Below are 16,340 nucleotides of genomic sequence, written 5' to 3' on the forward strand. Positions count from 1 at the left end.
GACCATATCAAGGTCCTAAGAAGGGTATTACATTTCGCAAAGAAACTAGATGGTAGTGATATTGGGAGGGTGCGGAAAAATATAAGAGTCTGGGAAGAAGCTGCATCTTAAATGCAGCCATTTTACCTAGCCAGGATAGTTGTGCTTTATTTATCTGCTTCATGTCATGTTCTACGTTACGGAGTAGAGGCGGGAAATTAGCCTCATATAGTTCAGAGGTGGATGGTGTCAGCTGGATGCCTAGGTAGGAAATGGTGCTATGTTCCCATTGAAAGGGAAATTGAGCTTTCAAATGGGCCAAGTTATCTTGGGTTAAATAAAGTGGGAGTGCTTGGCATTTGGTTGCGTTAAGTTTGTAGTACGATACTTGGCCAAAGGTGTCTATTACTTGTTGAACTTGGGCGAGAGATGTTTGTGGATCGGAAAGTGACAGAATAACGTCGTCTGCAAAAAGCCTTATTTTGTGCTGCTGGGTACCTATTGTTATCCCTCTAATAAGAGGGTCTGCTCTAATAGCTGCCGCTAACGGTTCGATGGCTAAAGTGAATATGATTGGGGACAACGGACAGCCCTGTCGGGTGCCGTTGGATAGGTCAAAAGATCTACATAAAGAACGCAGAAGGGTTTTTGTATAAGGTCATTATGGCAGAGTAAAGCCGGCCTGAAAGTGCCAAATTTATATAAGACTCTGTCCAGGTACTGCCAATGGACCCTATCAAAAGCCTTTTCCGCGTCCAAACTAAGGAGCACGGAAGGCAATTGACAGGTCCCAGCCTGGTGAATTAAATTAATCTGGTGCTTGTCTGCCTTTAACAAAGCCGACCTGTTCAGGACTTATAAGAGTCAAGGTAACTTCCAAGAGCTATTTGCGAGTACCTTTGCGTATATCTTCACATCAGAATTTAGTAAAGATATAGGCCGGTAGTGTTGAGGGAGAGTGGGGTCTTTCCCCGGTTTCGGTAGAGTTATAATAATAGCTTCCATCATTTCCTTGGGGAGACTGCCTCATTAAAAAGATTAGACAAGTGAGGAGTGAGAATGTCAGAGAACGCTTTATAATACTCTGAGGACAGGCCGCCTACGCCTGGCGCTTTATGGGATGGAAGATCTTTAATTACCTTGGTGATTTCTTGAGGGTCTATAGGTCTATCTACTAATTCTAGGGTCAATGCATCTATTGCGGGTAACCTCAATTTGTCCAAGAAAGTGTTAATTTCCTCTAGAGAGGGCTGATGTACACCAGGGTCCTCCCGCAAATTATACAATGAGGAGTAGTAATCGCTAAAGTTCTGTGCAATGTCATGTGGGCTAATAGCCAAGGTACCTTTGGCGTGATGAGCCAGTTGGGAGATCCGGGTTCTAGTGCGTTGTTGCTGCAACTGTCTGGCTAACCATTTCCCTGCTTTGTGTCTCTGCGAATAGGAGGATGCTTTTAATTTCAGGATATACCTATCATGATTATCTAACAGGGCCAATCTAAGATCAGATCTAACTTTAGTGAGTTCTGCCAGTACCGAGTACTGTAAATTAATTTTATGCAAATTCTCCAGCCGAGCAATCTCCGCCAGAAGAGACGATATATATTGTGTTTTTTTACGTTTAACTCTGGCATTCATCTATATTAGCAATCCCCGAACTAATGCCTTGTGAGCACACCATAGATTAAATATATCGACCGAGCCCCCTGCATTGAAGAAAAAGAACTCCTGAAGGCGGACCTTCAATTCCTCAGTGCAAGCCGGATCAGCCAGCAAAAAGGTATTATTCCTCCATAAAGAGGTATTGAACCTGGGGTGACCATCCGCGATCTCAAGAGAGACCGGTGCATGGTCAGACCAGGAAATGTTATCAATTGTTACATCAGATACTTTCAACAACAGCTTACGATCAACCAGGAAATAGTCAATTCAGCTATAAGAGGAATGCGGATTAGAGAAAAAAGTGAAATCCCGTCCAGTGGGATTCAAACACCACCAGGGATCGTGGAAGTCCTCTTTAAAAACATAGGGAGCCAAACTTTTTCTTGCAAGTTCCAGCTGTGGAATCTATAGATGGGTCCATGGTGATATTAAAGTCTCCACAAAGAAGAACATACCCCCTCTGCACTGATCTCACCTTCTTTTGTCAACAAACTTTTGTTGATGGGTATTAGGAGCATATAGTGTGACCAGGGTATAGGTAATGTTATTGATGGTTGCCACAACAATCGGGAACCGGCCGTTGACATCCGTAACTAGGTCCAGTAAGTGAAAGGACAGAGTGTCCCTGAATGCCATCATGACACCCCTTTGATTTTTAGAAAAGTTTGCCTGAAAAATATGTGGAAAAGATCTGTGAGAGCATTTAGGTGGGTTCAGTGCTGTGAAGTGCGTCTCCTGTACGCATAGAATATCTGCTTGTTTGTTAACAGCGTCTTTCCAAAGAGATCTCCTTTTGTGTGGGCTATTAGCCCTTTGTATTAAGAGATACTAGTTTCAGTACCATGGCAACACATTAGAAAAAGTATACAAAGGGAGTGCCACAAAGTCACGTCAGGTGATAAAGAAGTGCACGGTGCACCAACAAAAGGTTTGCTGATGAAATAAAAATATAAAGAATAATAAGACAACAAAAAAGGGGAAAATTTGAACATACAGGCAGCCGCCCTGGCAATGGAGGGCCTCCAGCGGCCCATTGGACAGGCGAATCCTATACGCATCTCTAAGGGGTTAAGATCAATAGTCCAGCCGGACGGGATCTGTCAATTTAGGAGGGGAAAAGCAACTCAAGGGAGTACGGTCAGGTAGGGGCCCAGAGAGCTCGGTGTAATAATTCCAAGGTGGAGGAACCACAGCGTGGTGTGGTAGGAGGGTCAGCGACCCGAATTGCCCGCTTGAGAGGGTTGGTCCGCGATGTCTTCATCATCCTCTGGGGGGAGTAGTCCCCATTTTCTCATTAAGAGGAGGCCATCATCCAGGTCAGAAATCCAAAAGGTCCTGTTGTTCCTTTCAATTTCAAGTTTAGTCGGGAACTTCCACCTGTACTTGATGTTATTGTTGCGCAGGATTTTTGTGATGGTGTTAAGATTTTTCCTGGCAGCTACAGTGGCTTGGGAAAGATCTGTGTAGAGTGAGATACCTGCATATGGTTCAGGCAGGGAGGCACGTTGTCTTGCATATTGCATTAAGCGATCTTTCACATGAAAGAAATGTATTTTTGCAATGACGTCTCTAGGTACTCTCTCAGGCAAAAAGGACGGCTTAGGGGGCCTATGAGCTCTGTCAATTGTCAAATCCTGACCTTGCACATCAGGGAGGAGTTCAGCAATCATCTTTTGTAGGTAGGAGCCTAGTTCTGCCGCAGGAACCGACTCAGCAATGCCGCAAAACTTAATATTGTTGCGGCGGGAGCGGTCCTCCAAGTCCGCCATTTTTATTTTCATGGTGCGCATTTCATCCAACAGAGCATCATGGGCATCTACTAATTCATTGTGAGCCTGAGCATAATCACTCATATTAAATTCCACTTGATCAACCCTATTACCTAGAGCTTCCATTTCAACTTTAGTTTGTTTCATAAAGCTTGACATGTCATGTTGCAAAGCTCCCCGCAGTGTAATAAGCATATCCTTCATTGTGGAATCAATTATGGGCTGGCCAGCAGTGGGAAAAGCATCCAGTTTTTCCCCAAAGAGATTTGTGTCAGGTGGAGTAATTATAGAGGAGGGAGAGGTACTCACTTGAGTAGTTGTAATGTCCAGCTTCCTCTGTTTCACTGGGCTCTGGAAAATCAAGGTGTCAGTGTGACCCTTCCCCTCTTGTGTATATTCCTGCCTTAACCACTTTACCACCGGAGGATTTTGCTGTCTTACGTCTGGGCCACTTTTTGCGATTCGGCACTGTGCGACTTTAACTGACAATTGCGTGGTTGTGCGGCGCCGTACCCAAACCAAATTTATGTCCTTTTTTTCCCACAAACAGAGATTTCTTTTGGTGGTATTTGATTACCTGCGCGATTTTTTTACTTTTTGCGCTATAAACAAAAAAACTGCGTAAATTTTGAAAAAATAACAATATTTTTCACAATTTTTTTATATGAAATTCCCCCCAAAAAAATGATCACCGCCGCTCCTCCGCTGGCCTGACTCCCGCTGTGACTGAATACAGTGGGAGCAAACCTCCGGTGGCGCACACGCGCCGCCCACAAGGGGAGGAGTCCATCGACGTAGGTCTACATCGCTGGATGGGAACAAGCCACTTTGCCGAAGTACAGTCAACGTGACTGGTCTGCAAGTGGTTAAGGAATCTGTCTCATGAGACACAGCAGCAGTAGCTGCTGTGGTTCTGTGTGGCAGTGCTGTGAGGCTGGTGCCATTTTGACTTCTCTGAGGCCCCGCTGTACTGAAGAAATGTATAAGTTTGCGGGGTCCTTCCCGCGACTTGCGTTTCCCCATGTGAAAAGTAAAGTTGTGGGGTAATAGTAGAGGTGTCTTGGGATGAATTTGCTACCTTCCCCATCGCTGTGAGCCGCCTAAACGATCCCGCTCATCCAGAGCTCAGAACTAAGCGTCCATCACCTCAGGATGCCGGCCACGCCCCCCCAAAAAACAAAAATAATAATACAAAAGTACATATATCACACAAAAATATAATACATTAAAATTCCTACACATATGCATGTATAAATACAATTCACATGTAAAGATATTGGATGAACCCCGAAAGAGGTACCGATCTATGCGTTTCGCCAACACTACAGGCTTCTTCAGGATCCAACTTCTATTTCATGTAAACCTTATATTTAAAAAAAAACAACAACACATAATAAATATACAAAGTGTACAAATAAAAATGAAATTAAATAAATATTGCATATACTAAGCGAACATACATTAATTATATATTGCATATAGGGATGCACCGAAATTTCGGCCACCGATATTTTCGGCCGAAAATGCAACTATTTCATTTCGGCCGATAGGGGGTTAAATATGCCGAAAATGTATGGCCGCTTATCTGTGCAGAAAGTGAAAGTAAAACTTTCCTGTCCGCCGCGATCCTATGCTGGAGCTTCACTGTGATTTACAGTGACGTCCCGGGGGAGAGGGACCCAGAGTGCAGAGTGTATGGGGGATCTCATCCTCCTCCGCGCCAATTGCTGCTCCGATTGATCGCTCCACCCACCTCCTCCCTTCACATGTTGTTCGCTCACGCTGTGGAGGAAGGTAATGTCAATGTACTGTATGCTGTAAAAAAAAAAAAAAAAAAAACGTTTCTCCCCTTTTCTCCTGTATAATAGAACAAATTCACAGCCTAGTGCTCATCCCATTCTAATTGCAGCGCGCTAGTCAGTGAGTGTCAGTCAGTTAGTCAGTGAGTGTCAGTCAGTTAGTCAGTGAGTGTCAATGAGTAAGTGTCAGTCAGTCAGTGAGTGTCAGTCAGTCAGTGAGTGTCAGTCAGTTAGTGAGTAAGTGTCAGTCAGTGAGTGTCAGTCAGTCAGTGAGTGTCAGTCAGTTAGTCAGTGAGTGTCAGTCAGTTAGTCAGTGAGTGTCAGTCAGTTAGTCAGTGAGTGTCAATGAGTAAGTGTCAGTCAGTCAGTGAGTGTCAGTCAGTCAGTGAGTGTCAGTCAGTTAGTGAGTGAGTGTCAATGAGTAAGTGTCAGTCAGTCAGTGAGTGTCAGTCAGTGAGTGTCAGTTAGTGAGTGTCAGTCAGTTAGTGAGTGTCAGTCAGTTAGTGAGTGTCAGTCAGTTAGTGAGTGTCAGTCAGTGAGTGTCAGTCAGTGAGTGTCAGTCAGTCAGTGAGTGTCAGTGAGTGAGTGTCAGTCAGTTAGTGAGTGTCAGTCAGTTAGTGAGTGTCAGTCAGTTAGTGAGTAAGTGTCACTCAGTGAGTGTCAGTCAGTTAGTGAGTAAGTGTCAGTCAGTGAGTGTCAGTCAGTGAGTGTCAGTCAGTTAGTGTCAGTCAGTTAGTGAGTGTCAATGAGTAAGTGTCAGTCAGTCAGTGAGTGTCAGTGAGTGAGTGTCAGTCAGTGAGTGTCAGTCAGTGAGTGAGTGTCAATGAGTAGGTGTCAGTCAGTCAGTGAGTGTCAGTGAGTGAGTGAGTGTCAGTCAGTTAGTGAGTAAGTGTCACTCAGTGAGTGTCAGTCAGTTAGTGAGTGAGTGTCAATGAGTAAGTGTCAGTCAGTGAGTGTCAGTCAGTGAGTGTCAGTCAGTGAGTGTCAGTCAGTGAGTGTCAGTCAGTCAGTGAGTGTCAGTCAGTTAGTGAGTGAGTGTCAATGAGTAAGTGTCAGTCAGTGAGTGTCAGTCAGTGAGTGTCAGTCAGTGAGTGTCAGTCAGTGAGTGTCAGTCAGTTAGTGAGTGTCAGTCAGTCAGTTAGTGAGTGTCAGTCAGTCAGTTAGTGAGTGTCAGTCAGTCAGTTAGTGAGTGTCAGTCAGTTAGTGAGTGTCAGTCAGTCAGTGAGTGTCAGTCAGTCAGTGAGTGTCAGTCAGTGAGTGTCAGTCAGTGTCAGTCAGTTAGTGAGTGTCAGTCAGTTAGTGAGTGTCAGTCAGTCAGTTAGTGAGTGTCAGTCAGTCAGTGTCAGTCAGTTAGTGAGTGTCAGTCAGTCAGTTAGTGAGTGTCAGTCAGTCAGTTAGTGAGTGTCAGTCAGTCAGTTAGTGTCAGTCAGTGAGTGTCAGTCAGTCAGTGAGTGTCAGTGAGTCAGTCAGTGAGTGTCCAGTCAGTCAGTCAGTGAGCCAGTCAGTGAGTCAGTCAGTCTCTCTCTCATAATGCAACAGATTCAGGAATTTATTCCTAACCGTAACATGTGCAAATTTGACAATAAGTGCTCAAAAATGGGTATCATAAATTATTAAACCCATTTTTAGCACTTAATGTCATATTTGCACATCTATTACGAATTTATTCTTGATCTGTTGCATTATTTGCACATTTTCTTCATCATTGTTTAGTATGCGAATCATGTGGTTATATTTCATTTGTTTATTGCTGTATTATTACTATCTACTTCTTGGAATTTGCATCATTCATTTTTGCTCCAGCCATACAGGCATACACAAACACAATTCCTTTCCTGCAGGCTGCACAGGACGCCCTCATCTAAACTAGCTTGCCCTCTGTGTATGTGGAGCTGTTAGCCATTAAATAGTCATTAAATGACAGGCAACTCATCACTGCTGAGCTACCCCTGCTGGTCAGAGGAAGGTCAAGGTATTGCAGAAAGCTGTGCTGGGCTTAAAGAGAGTGTCTGACTCCTGCTGCTGCAATTACTTAAAGCAGAGTTCCGGCCTCAACAATGACTTTGGGCCATCCGCTTGCGGACATTAACCTGAACAAGAAATGGATACTCCTGATTTTTTTTTTTTTTTTTTACTTACCTTGTTATAGAAGAAAATATACTTACCTTCCTTCCTCTTCCTCCCTCTGCTTGCGATGACTCCTGGGAGCTGAACGTCATCACTCCCAGGAGTCAATGCGCCTGCACCGGCCCCGCTCGTCACATCCGGTGCAGGCGCGTCATTCCCTGCTAAACAGCTTCTGGCTGGGCATGCCCAAAAGCTGTGCAGGGATGACGTTCCTGCATCGGAAGTGACAAGCGGGGCCAGGGCGGGGCATTCTGGGACTCCAACGTCACTGAAGAGGATGCAGAAGAGGACGCGCTGGCCTCAGCTGCCCACACCTGAGATGGCAGCGCTGGACAAGACATTTTCAAGGTATTTCTTTTAAAAGGCAAGTGTGACCCGGGACAGTTCAGAGGCTATCCATTGTGGAATGTACTAGCCCTGACTGCCCCAGGGGTATTTTTTTCTAAAAAACTTTTCCGAGGCCGGAACTCCGCTTTAAATCGTGTGATCAAGTTTTTATAAGTAAATAAAAAATAATAAAAAGTTAATTTTTAAGTTAGTCACTTTTTTTTTCTTTTTTAATCTATAGCTGAGTTATAGTTCTCTTCCAGTGACTTTACAATGTCAGCGGTGTGGAAATATTTCAAAGTTTCTGATAAGGACTTAAAATTTGCAGTTTGCAGTATTTGTTCAGCTGAAATTTCAAGAGGGGGTACAGTAGCGAGGCACTTTTCCACAACAGGGTTGATACACCACCTGAAAACACGACATCCAATTCAGCATGAAGAGTACAGAAAAGCAACAGTTCTTAAAAGTACCCCTAGTACTAGCACATCAACACCATCTGTCGCCACAGTCTTTGAAAAGACTAAGAAATTTGCAAACGATGGTCCCAAAGCACATGGCATTACAGAGAAAATAATGGAATTTATTGCCTTAGATGACCAGCCATTCTCTGTTGTGGAAGACATTGGATTTCGTAGGCTCATACAACACATTGAGCCTCGTTACACATTGCCAAGCAGACGTTATTTTGCAGACACCTGTCTACCTGAAATGTTTGATCGTGTTTCAAAACACATTCATGAGCTCATGATGAACGCAGACATCCCAGCTCTCAGTTTTACCACTGACATTTGGAGTTCAGACGTAAGTCCAACTAGCATGCTCAGCTTCACAGCGCAGTGGATAGACACTGATTTTAAGTTGCAAATAATTTTGCTTCATGCACAAGAATTTGTTGGACCACATACTGCAGCAGCGATATCTGAGGCTTTAGCTACCATGCTTGAAACTTGGCACATTGACAAGTCTAAAGTGCATCTGATTGTCCGAGATAATGCACGGAACATGGTAAAGGCTATGGAGGACAGCGGCCTTAATAGCATACCGTGCATGGCACACACACTGCAGTTGGCTGTGAATGAGGGAGTGCTCAGTCAGCGTAGCATATCGGATATAACCGCATCGGGGAGAAAAATTGTGGGCCACTTTAAGCATTCTCCACTTGCTTATTCAAGATTACAAGCTTTACAACTACACTTTGGAATGCCACCCAAACGACTGCAGCAAGATGTAGCCACTCGCTGGAACAGCACGTACTATATGCTGGAAAGACTACTTGAACAAAAGCGAGTCTTAGCTGCGTACATAGCAGATTACGAACTGCCAGCAACGTTCAGTGCACATCAGTGGATGTTGATTGAAAATATTGTGTCTCTTCTTGCTCCATTTGAACAGTTAACCAAGGAAATAAGCTCTGCTAATGCATCCGTTGCTGAAGTTATTCCTTTGATTGCAGCACTGAAGCGTCTGCTAGGAAAAGAGGTGCAAACAGACCATGGTGTAAAAACCGCTAAAAGCACTCTATTGGAGGCCGTTAACAAACGCTTTCAAGACACTGAGTCCAATCCCCTCTACTGCATTGCAACAATACTAGATCCTCGATTTAAAGACCATTACTTCGACGTGGAGAAAAAGCAGCGTGCACGGGAAATGATACAGGCACAGTTGGAGGAGATGGAAGCATCTGGTGAAGGTGACTTGATGCGCAGCACAGAACAAAGTGTGCCAGAGAAACGGTCACGACGTACAAGTGATGAGGAGCACAATCCCTCACTTTCTGACATGTTTGACGAGATTCTACAGGAAAGCAGCACCCCGATCCACAGCAGTGCCACAACAAGCGCAGCTACACAACAGCTGGAGATTTATCTCGCTGAACTACCCATCTCCAGAAGCGACAATCCCCTTGACTACTGGCGCATGAACAAAGATCGCTTTCCATTGCTTGCGCAGATTGCACGCAGATATTTATCTGCCCCAAGCACCAGCACAGAGAGTGAGAGACTATTCAGTGCAGCATCTCATGTTCTTGATGCGAAAAGGAACCGTCTCTCCTGCGAGAAAGCTGAGAAACTTTTGTTCTTGAAAAGAAACCTGCCACTTTTACTTAAATAGAAAGCGCTGCAGTCCAATTTGTGTAGTTACAGTTATTTTATTTGTATTAAAATTGTGTAGCCCTGCAAACATTTGTTCATGACTTAAGGCTACATCTGTTTACACTTGGAGGTTGGTTTATTTTTATTGTTTTAAGTTATTTTCTGTCCAATTTTGGTGTTAAAATACTTTCAAAGTTTCAATAAAAGTGTGGTTATATTTATTTTATTGGCTTGTAGTTTTTCATTTCAGATTCATTAAATTCAAGTCTAATATTGATAGAACTTATTTAAAATCATTTGGGGAAAAAAGTCATTTTCGGTTTCGGTTTCGGTTTTCGGCCAAGGGCATCCTGAATTTTCGGTTTCGGTTTCGGCCCAGAATTTTCATTTCGGTGCATCCCTAATTGCATATATTAAAAACAAGGAAGAAAGATGAAGAAACTGTGCCAAAAATAAAGAAGGGAAAAAGGAATGGGAGAGGGAATGTAAGGGACCACTCTGGGTCAGCATATTGGGGGGGGGGGGGGGAACAAAAGGCAAAGGAGGAAGGAAGGGAAGGGGAGGAAAGATGGAAAGAGCCAGATGTAAAGCCAAAAGGTTTACCTCCACAAGCCATCCACAAACCATCAATGCAAAGAACATCCTATTATTATTATGAATCTTGAAAGGGTAGAGAGACAACAAGTCTAAATTTAAACGTTTGGACGTTGGACGCTGAGAGTGTAAATGGGAAAATCGACATTAAAATAGGAATCTGGAGAATATAATCAAATAGTATAAAATATTTTTATAATATTATTATATTTTTGTGTGATATATATACTTTTTTGTATTACCAATTTAAAATGTATTATTTTTAGCTATTGTAAGATTTTTTTTGTCTTGAGCACACTCATATCCCCCATTTCCAGTGTCTCTTCCTTCCTTTTGAGACCTGAAACATACCTTGTACGTTATATTGTAATACAAACTTGCATGTGTAGTTAAAAGTGCAACAGCTACTATTTACAAAATACACTTGTAGCCAGTTGCAGTCTGTTTTCTCCACAGCAGGTGGCGCTCAAACGAGTCGTACCGTAAAGGAAGTCAATTGAAACCTGATTTCTCTGTGGTTTCCTGGGTCATGGAGCAGCATTCCTGGTTACTCTGCATCCATTTGTCCACTGGCAGCCATCTTGGGTCAGCAGGGTCATTATAATTCCCTGCCCCAAGCTTTTGGTGCACTCTTGCCAAGTGGGTAGAGTAGGGAGAGAGACCAGACAGGGAAAGTGATTAGCGGTCGTCAACGCCCCCTGAAGACGTGTTTGAGACAAAACGTACGTCGGAGTAGGGATACGGGAAGCAAATCGCAAAGAGCAGGAACCGGCACTTGAAGGTGGTGAGACACTGTAATCGGATCGTGCTCTCACTGAAAGATAATGTTTTAACCCGGGTGCAAGAAGAATGCACTGTAAAATGTATGCAAATTTTACGGTGGCTTGTAAATTATATTTTAAGCAATGTAAGGATTTTAGACTATTAGAGTCCTCTTTCCTCAATTTTATGGTAACAGGGATGTTAGAGTGGATGAGTGGCTGTCCTGGATATATTAACCCATGGGGGGAAAAAGTGATTTAAAGAGGAAGTAAACCCTCCTCTGACACTTTTACCTATAGGTAAGCCTATATTAAGGCTTACCTATAGGTACTGTAAATATCTCCTAAACATGTACCGTTAAGGAGATATTTACCTTACATGCAGCCAGTGACGTCACTGGCGCATGCGCTCTGAAGGAACGGCCGCTCGTGCCGTTCCTTCAGAGCCCCGTGCCGTGACCGTCGGCTCCCGCGCGCGTGCGTGGGAGTGATGTCACCGCAGCTCCGGCCAATCAGATGGCCGGATGCCGCGATCCCGGAAGACGGGCGACTGGTCATACAGGTAAGCGGGTGGCACAGCGGGGGCTCGTTCTAAGGTATTTCATAATGAGCTAGTATGCGATGCATACTAGCTCATTATGTCTTTCTCATTCAGGGTGAAAAAAAAAAATTTCGGTTTACAACCACTTTAAGACCTTACCATACTTTGTAGAAACACCTTTCCCTGCAATTACAGCTGCAAGTCTTTTTTGGAATGTCTCTACCAGCTTTGCACATCTAGAAAGTGACATTTTTCCCATTCTTCTTGGCAAAATTCCTTAAGCTCTGTCAGATTGGATGGAGAGCGTCTGTGAACAGCAATTTTCAAGTCTTGCCACAGATTCTCAATTGGATTTAGGTCTGGACTTTGACTGGTCCATTATAACACATGAATATGCTTTGATCTAAACCATTCCATTGGAGCTCTGGCTTTATGTTTAGGGTCGTTGTCCTGCTGGAAGGTGAACCTCCGCCCCAGTCTCAAGTCTTTTGCAGACTCTAACAGGTTTTCTTCTAAGATTGCCCTGTATTTGGCTCCATCCATCTTCCCATCAACTCTGACCAGCTTCCCTGTCCCTGCTGAAAAAGCATTCCCACAACATAATGCTGCCACCACCATGTTTCACGGTGGGTATTGTGAGTTCAGGGTGATGTTCAGTGTTAGTTTTCCACCACACACAGCGTTTTGCTTTGAGGTCCAAAAGTTCATTTTTGGTCTCATCTGACCAGAGCACCTTCTTCCACATGTTTGCTGTCCCCCACATGGTTTTTCACAAACTGCAAACAGGACTTCTTATGGCTTTCTTTCACCAATGGCTTTCTTCTACCCACTCTTTCATAAAGGCCAGATTTGTGGAGCACACGACTAATAGTTGTCCTGTGGGCAGATTCTCCCACCTGAGCTGTAGATCTCTGCAGCTCCTCCAGAGTTACCATGGACCTCTTGGCTGCTTCTCTGATGAATGCTCTCCTTGCCCAGCCGGTCAGTTTAGGTGGACGGCCATGTCTTGGTAGATTTGTAGTTGTACCATACTCTTTCCATATTCGGATGATGGATTGAACAGCGCTCTGTGAGATGTTCACTGCTTGGGGTATTTTTTTTTTTATAACTTAACCCTGCTATAAACTTCTCCCCATCTTTATCCCTGACCTGTCTGGTGTGTTCCTTGGCCTTCGTGATGCTGTTTGTTCACAAAGGTTCTCTAACAAACCTTTGAGGGCTTCACAGAACAGCTATATTTATACTGAGATTAAATTACACACAGGTGGACTCTATTTACTAATTTGGTGACTTCTGAAGGCAATTTGTTCCACTAGATTTTAGTTAGGGGTATCAGAGTAAAGGAGGGTGAATACAAATGCACAACACATTTTTCAGATAATTTATTTGTAAAAAATGTTGAAAATCATTTATTATTTTTCTTTCACATCACAATTATGTGAAAAAATCCCAATAAAAATACTTTTACGATTTTGGTTGTAACATGACAAAATATGGAAAATTTCAAGGTATATGAATACTTTTTCAAGGCTCTGTAGTAGATATGTTGCACTAAAATAAGGGTTAATATTGTACTAGAGAATGTGGTAGGAATTCCAAGGCACAACATTTTTGAGCGCTGTTTACTGAGATCTACATAGTTAATAGAACACTGATTGTGTTTTCCATAGCAGCTGTCATTGTAGAGAATGTGGGTAACGCGGGTACTACTGGTATATATATATATATGGTAACGCTGTATTGCTCTGATCACAGTGTGTTAAAAAAATAAATTAAATAAAACATGTTCTGTCACACTGCCACACTAGTTATATGATGGGGCTTTACTGCACTGGTGACAGCATGTAAAAAATAAAAATAAAAAAAAAATAAATTGTGAATTTTTTTTTTTAATTACTTTATTTTCCCAAAAATTATGACAAAAAAAAAATACAACTTTAAAATACTCACCATGCCTCTTACTAATTACATTGGCCTGTCTACTTTCCAAAAAGGGGTCATTTGGGGGATATTTGTACAGTCCTGGCATTTTCGGGCTTCAGGTAATGAGATAGGCTGCCAGTACATCAGAATGGATTGATTGTGCTTTGCATAGCAGCTGTCATTGTAGAGAATGTGAGTAACGCGGGTACTACTGGTATGTATATGGTAACACTGCATTGCTCTGGTCACAGAGTGTTAAAAAAAAAAAAAAACACTTTCTGTCACACTGCCACACCAGTTATATGATGAGGCTTTTCTGAACTGGTGACAGTATGTAAAAAAAAAAGAAAAAATTGAAAATTGTGAATTTTTTTTTTTAATTACTTTATTTTCTTAAAAATGATGGCCAAAAAAAAAAAAAAAAATACAACTTTAAAAAACTTACCATGCCTCTTACTAATTACATTGGCCTGTCTACTTTCCAAAAAGGGGTAATTTTAGGGGGTATTTGTACAGTCCTGGCATTTTCGGGCCTCAGGTAATGAGATAGGCTGCCAGTACATTGGAATTGATTGATTGTGTTTTGCACAGCAGCTGTCATTGTAGAGAATGTGAGTAACGCGGGTACTACTGGTATATATATATATATATATATATATATATATATATATATATATATATATATATATACAGTGGGTACGGAAAGTATTCAGACCCCATTAAATTTTTCACTCTTTGTTATATTGCAGCCATTTGCTAAAATCATTTAAGTTCATTCTTCTTCCTCATGAATGTACACATAGCACCCCATACTGACAGAAAAACACAGAATTGTTGACATTGTTGCAGATTTATTAAAAAAGAAAAACTGAAATATCACATGGTCCTAAGTATTCAGACCCTTTGCTGTGACACTCATATATTTAACTCAGGTGCTTTCCATTTCTTCTGATCATCCTTGAGATGGTTCTACACCTTCATTTGAGTCCAGCGGTGTTTGATTATACTGATTGGACTTGATTAGGAAAGCCACACACCTGTCTATATAAGACCTTCCAGATCACAATGCATGTCAGAGCAAATGAGAATCATGAGGTCAAAGGAACTGCCTGAAGAGCTCAGAGACAGAATTGTGGCAAGGCACAGATCTGGCCAAGGTTACAAAAAGATTTCTGCTGCACTTAAGGTTCCTAAGAGCACAGTGGCCTCCATAATCCTCAAATGGAAGACGTTTGGGACGACCAGAACCCTTCCTAGAGCTGGCCGTCCGGCCAAACTGAGCTATCGGGGGAGAAGAGCCTTGGTGAGAGAGGTAAAGAAGAACCCAAAGATCACTGTGGCTGAGCTCCAGAGATGCAGTCAGGAGATGGGAGAAAGTTGTAGAAAGTCAACCATCACTGCAGCCCTCCACCAGTCGGGGCTTTATGGCAGAGTGGCCCGACGGAAGCCTCTCCTCAGTGTAAGACACATGAAAGCCCGCATGGATGTTGCTAAAAAACACCTGAAGGACTCCAAGATGGTGAGAAATAAGATTCTCTGGTCTGATGAGACCAAAATAGAACCTTTTGGCCTTAATTCTAAGTGGTATGTGTGGAGAAAACCAGGCACTGCTCATCACCTGTCCAATACAGTCCCAACAGTGAAGCATGGTGGTGGCAGCATCATGCTGTGGGGGTGTTTTTCAGCTGCAGGGACAGGACGACTGGTTGCAATCGAGGGAAAGATGAATGCGGCCAAGTACAGGGATATCCTGGACAAAAACCTTCTCCAGAGTGCTCTGGACCTCAGACTGGGTAGAAGGTTTACCTTCCAACAAGACAATGACCCTAAGCACACAGCTAAAATAACGAAGGAGTGGCTTCACAACAACTCCGTGACGGTTCTTGAATGTCCCAGCCAGAGCCCTGACTTAAACCCAATTGAGCATCTCTGGAGAGACCTAAAAATGGCTGTCCACCAACGTTTACCATCCAACCTGACAGAACTGGAGAGGATCTGCAAGGAGGAATGGCAGAGGATCCCCAAATCCAGGTGTGAAAGACTTGTTGCATCTTTCCCAAAAAGACTCCTGGCTGTATTAGATCAAAAGGGGGCTTCTACTAAATACTGAGCAAAGGGTCTGAATACTTAGGACCATGTGATATTTCAGTTTTTCTTTTTTAATAAATCTGCAACAATGTCAACAATTCTGGGTTTTTCTGTCAGTATGGGGTGCTATGTGTACATTCATGAGGAAGAAGAATGAACTTAAATGATTTTAGCAAATGGCTGCAATATAACAAAGAGTGAAAAATTTAAGGGGGTCTGAATACTTTCCGTACCCACTGTATAAACAAAGATTATTTATTTGCAAAATTTGCAGAAACAAAGAAAAAAACGCAGGGTTTTTTTTTTTTTTCAAAATGTTCCATCTTTTTTTGTTTATTTAGCAAAAAAATAAAACAAAACAGTGGTGATTGTGATCAATATTATATATTAACCACTTAAGCCCCGGAAGATTTTACCCCCATTCCGACCAGGGGGTATTTTGTGATTCGACACTGCGTGACTTTAACGGACAATTGCGCGGTCGTGCGACGCTGTACCTAAACGAATTTGGCGTCCTTTTTTTCCCACAAACAGAGCTTTCTTTTGGTGGTATTTGATCACCTGTGCGATTTTTTGATCATGCGCTATAAACAAAAAAAGAGCGTCAATTTTGCAAAAATAGCAATATTTTCACATTTTTTATATGAAATCCCCCCCCCCCCCCCAAAAAATGTAAAA

General features: G+C 42.7%; 1 protein-coding gene across 1 annotated transcript; it reads left to right on the plus strand.

The window, feature by feature from the left end:
* Window positions 1–7,935: 7,935 nt before the first annotated feature.
* Window positions 7,936–9,774, plus strand: LOC309558544 (uncharacterized protein; the record flags this gene model as incomplete). The annotated part of the gene is made up of 2 exons (XM_082261623.1): window positions 7,936–8,463; window positions 9,055–9,774. The coding sequence occupies 2 exons, from the start codon at window positions 7,936–7,938 to the stop codon at window positions 9,772–9,774; spliced, it is 1,248 nt and encodes a 415-aa protein (XP_082117749.1).
* Between the last annotated feature and the right edge of the window lie 6,566 nt (window positions 9,775–16,340).

The sequence above is a fragment of the Pelophylax lessonae genome (genome assembly GCF_965119305.1).
Source record: "Pelophylax lessonae genome assembly, chromosome: 6".
NCBI lineage: Eukaryota > Metazoa > Chordata > Amphibia > Anura > Ranidae > Pelophylax > Pelophylax lessonae.